At 37.3% G+C, this 4,326-nt stretch overlaps 1 protein-coding gene across 1 annotated transcript; it reads right to left on the bottom strand.

The window, feature by feature from the left end:
* Window positions 1-3,679: 3,679 nt before the first annotated feature.
* On the bottom strand, window positions 3,680-4,051 carry LOC129529639 (cyclin-dependent kinase 2-associated protein 2-like). Its single transcript, XM_055375364.1, has one exon. The coding sequence runs from the start codon at window positions 4,049-4,051 to the stop codon at window positions 3,680-3,682; it is 372 nt and encodes a 123-aa protein (XP_055231339.1).
* Between the last annotated feature and the right edge of the window lie 275 nt (window positions 4,052-4,326).

Below are 4,326 nucleotides of genomic sequence, written 5' to 3'. Positions count from 1 at the left end.
CCTCGTGGTTTTCTCTCATTTTAAGTACAGAAAACATAATACTGTACAATAATTTTATCTGTCTTAAATACAAGACTGCTTATGATTCACTTAAAATAAAAAAATGGCTCCACATTTCTGGCTTTTAGTTGGATTATGATTTCAACCAAAAATCAGAGCTTTTTAAATTTGAGTTTGAGTTTCACACACCCAGTAAAGTGGAAATATAGACTTGTTCTTAAGACAGTGTTATGACACTCAAAAGAATCATGGCCAAACTTAATTACCTGTTGCAAACATCATTGCAGTTTTTTACTGAACTATCAGAGACTTTCTTGTGCCTATCACAGTGCATACACTAAATACATATTACAGGGCCAGGCACGGTGACCCATGCCTATAATCCCAATGCTTCGACAGGCCACAGCAGGAGCATTGCTTGAGGCCAAGATTTTGAGACCTGCCTGGGCAACATAGCACAACCCCATCTCTATTTTTTTTTTTTAATTAGCCAAGCATGGTGGCAGGTGCCTGTAGGCCAAGATACTTGGGAGGCTGAGATGGGAGGATCAATTGAACCCAGGAGTAAGGTTACAGTGAACTATGATCACACCCCTGCACTCCAGCCTGGGTGACAGAGTAAGACCCTGATTCTAAAAATAAAAAATAAATTAAAAATACATAAATACATAAATAAGTATTATGGAATCAACAAATAAATAAATTGAAAAAAGGACTGAGTAAAATTACTTAGTAATGAGGCCTTTGTTGTCTGTCCTTATATAAAATAAATCCACAGGACCCCACATCCCCCTTACTGTTCTTATTTTTCTCCATACCATTCATAGTCATGTTATACTACATATGTACTTGTTGATGGTCTTTCTCTTACTGGTAGAATGTAAACTCCATGATAGAAGAGACTTTGTTGATGTTTTCCTTTGTATTTTTTTCACAGCTTAATTCCCAGTGCACACAGTAAGCACACAATAAATATTTACTGTATGGATATTTAAGCAAGTCACTTCCCTCAATTTCTTCAAATTATTTATGTCACTTTGAAGGTAAAATCTCTCTTCTATACATCATTTTTCCTTCAATCTCCACTTTTAATATCTGTCACTGGCAAACTTAATAAGTATACTCATTGTTCAGGTCAATAATGAGAAATTTTAAGCACTTTATTAAATATTTATTGAGTGTTCCTCTATAATGGACACTCTACTATACATTTCTGCCTTATTTGTGGAAGGTATTCAATGTAATTATGCCACACACGTAGACTTCCAGATCCTTGTGTCAAACTTACTTTCCTTGGCTTTGTTGAAGAACACATACTATTATGAAGCTCACTTTAAGGCAAATATTTCTTGAAAATACAAAATTGATAGATATATGTATGTAGGTTTCCTTCTTATATGTCTTTTACAAGCAATGAAGTTGTATATCTCCTTTAGTGTTTAATGTGTTTCATCAGATAATACCCTAGAAGTTTTATCAAATTTTTCTGTCCACCTTTTGAAGGTGTATGAGAGTGAAAAAATGCAGTCTGCTGCTTCACTAATAAAACTAGGACAAATGCCATTCCAACTGAAATATGTGAAACGCTTGGTTTTATTAATTTGAAGCATTTTAAACCTCTAAATTTGGAATCCAGTAAAGACATTTCATAGAAAAACTAAAATTTTTTTGATTTTTTAATCTTGATAACTTGTAATAGTTTACAGCCACAGTGGCAGCTTTTACATATGTACATGCATTTAAATACAGTTTCATAAATAGCCATGTGGCAAAATATCTGCCACTAGGCCAAAAAAAAAAAATCTTTGCCACTAAATGAACATCTTTAAGTAATATTGAAAATAGATGTGAGGTAATTTTTTATCTAAAGTGACTGTAGCCTATATTAAGACATACTCACTGTAACAATTCAAGTTTTAAAATCCTTGTTTTATAACTCAAAAATGTGTCTTTTCCAAAAAACACATCTTTACATTTATTGCTATTGTACATTCATTTGGCAGGAAACAGGGATATTTGATGTCTTGCAATGATAAAACAATCATATTCAATAGAAAATTATCTCACATTCTGCATGACTTTTGAACATTCTATAAGATAATTACATAAGTGAAAAACCAATTTGTAGATATCTGAGTGAGTACAACCATTTAATAAATGTGAATAAAGCATTTCAGAACATTTTAATGTACACTGCATTTTCTGATAGTAAGATTTTAAGTTAAAATAAGATTATACTTTAAAAAGCTTGCCATTTTGAAAAAAAATCATATCACTGTTGGCAATGTCTTTTTCATATTTGAGATGCTAGTCCAACATATTGCATATCCACCTGTTTTTGTTTGATTTTATTGTTATTACATTCATGGTAATACTAAAATACACACACACACACACACAATTACTTAGGTTTTTTTTCAATAAATAGCGCAAAGAAAAATGCTGACAACGTTCAGTTGAAATTTTGAAATTGGGTTTTATAATTCTGCCCACATAGGAAAAGCTGAAATGGTCTATGAAGATGTAGTTTTTGAAAGAATGAAGCAAGTAGGAAAACCAACAAAACCAAGTGAAAATTATACAAGGAAACACAATAATAAGTTAACAAAAAATACACTTTTTCTTCATGTTGACAAGATATGATTTATTCCTTTCTAATATTTTCCCATCTCTTATAAATATATAAGCTTGCTTGTTAATACTTTGTCTAACTCTAATTTTTATTATGTTACCAATGTCATTAATACTTTATTTTTCTTTATTTCTCTTGTAAAGTGACTTCTGAACTTCCTAGTTTGTTTAAACTATCGCAAGGTCAGAAAACCAAACACTGCATATTCTCACTCATAGGTGGGAATTAAACAGTGAGAATACTTTGACACAGGCAGGGGAACATCACACACTGGGGCCTGTCATGGGGTGGGGGGCTGGGGGAGGGAGAGCATTAGGAGAAATACCTAATGTAAATGACAAGTTAATGGGTGCAGCAAACCAACACAGCACATGTATACAGATGTAACAAACCTGCACGTTGTGCACATGTACCCTAGAACTTAAAGTATAATAAAAATAAATAAATACATAAATAAAATAAAATGAATAAAAAATAAATACAAACATATTAATCATAAGTAAATGAAACATCTGATAATCTCATTATGTCTGGTAGTAATGTCACCTCTGAGTATTTAAATATTCATCTACATATTTCTTTGCTAAATTTCCTTTTATTTCTCCTTTATATTAAACTTTTTTTAGAGAGCACAACTCCAAAGCATCTTTTATTAATACAGAAAGGTCATATTTAGCAAAAGACACAAGGCAGGGAAGTGTCAGGCCTGAGGCCTGAGCTGTGCTGAGGGAGAAGGAGGCTCCGGACAAGTGCTGGGAAGGGCTGAGTGGTGGGGGCTACAGAAAGTTCCAGTGGGCAACACTGTCGGCAGGTCATGGGTGGGACTCACGGGGACTTCGCTGCTAACTCTTGTTGCGTTGGCGGGGTGGGGTGGGGAGGGGGGTCCTTAGTGCTGCCACCTGGAGTGAGAACCGCCCCTTGGTTCCTGGAGGGCACCCATCAAGGGACACAGGACAAGAAGCCCAGGATGGTTAGTGCAATTAGGGATGAAGGCCAGGGAGAAGCAGGTGCTCTGAAGTCCAGACACAGAGGCCTAGGAGCTTCCTGTTAAGTGTGGGCGTTCCGCTCTGTCTCTACCAGGCACTCTGAATAGGGATGGATGATACCTCTCTTCAGGCACTTCGCGGCGCTCTTGCTGCCAGCATAGGTGGGCCGGATCCCTTTGCCCATCTCCTCTGTGACCAACAGCAGTTCCTTGTAGGTGCTCTGGGAGCCCTGGGCACCAGGTGGTTTCATGACCTGCACACAACCGACGGTAGGCGGTCCAAAGTCTTTAAACAGCGGTCTGAAAGGGGCAGTGGCTCCCGGCCCTGAGCCCGACGGTGACGGGACACTTCCTGTAGGGACCGGAGTGCCTGGCCCAGGGGTGCTGGAGCCGGGGGTGCTGCTGGGGTCAGGGGTGGTAGGTTTGTAGGACATCCCCAACTCCAGGGCGCTGGGGAAGCCAGCAGGCTGCTCTTCGGGGGTTGGCTGCGGGACCGCTCTACAGCGATCTGATTGGCAAGCGGGCTGCACACCACCTGGTAAATCTATAATAAACTTTTTAACTGCAATTTGTATTAATCTAAACACAGTTCAAATATTCTCCACGAAAATTTCACATTTGAGTTGAGACATCCTAAAGTGTAAAATACACAATGGATTTCAAAGATTTCATATGAAAAAAGAACGCAAACTATCTCTAATAATTTTTA

Source organism: Gorilla gorilla, chromosome 23 (genome assembly GCF_029281585.2).
Source record: "Gorilla gorilla gorilla isolate KB3781 chromosome 23, NHGRI_mGorGor1-v2.1_pri, whole genome shotgun sequence".
Lineage (NCBI taxonomy): Eukaryota > Metazoa > Chordata > Mammalia > Primates > Hominidae > Gorilla > Gorilla gorilla.
The sequence above is the reverse complement of the archived record's forward strand: the minus strand, read 5'-3'. Positions and strand labels throughout refer to the sequence as shown.

Coding starts and splice junctions, on each gene's coding strand:
- LOC129529639 (XM_055375364.1), bottom strand. CDS start 4,051: ATGTCCTACAAACCTACCACCCCTGACCCCAGCAGCACCCCCGGCTCC.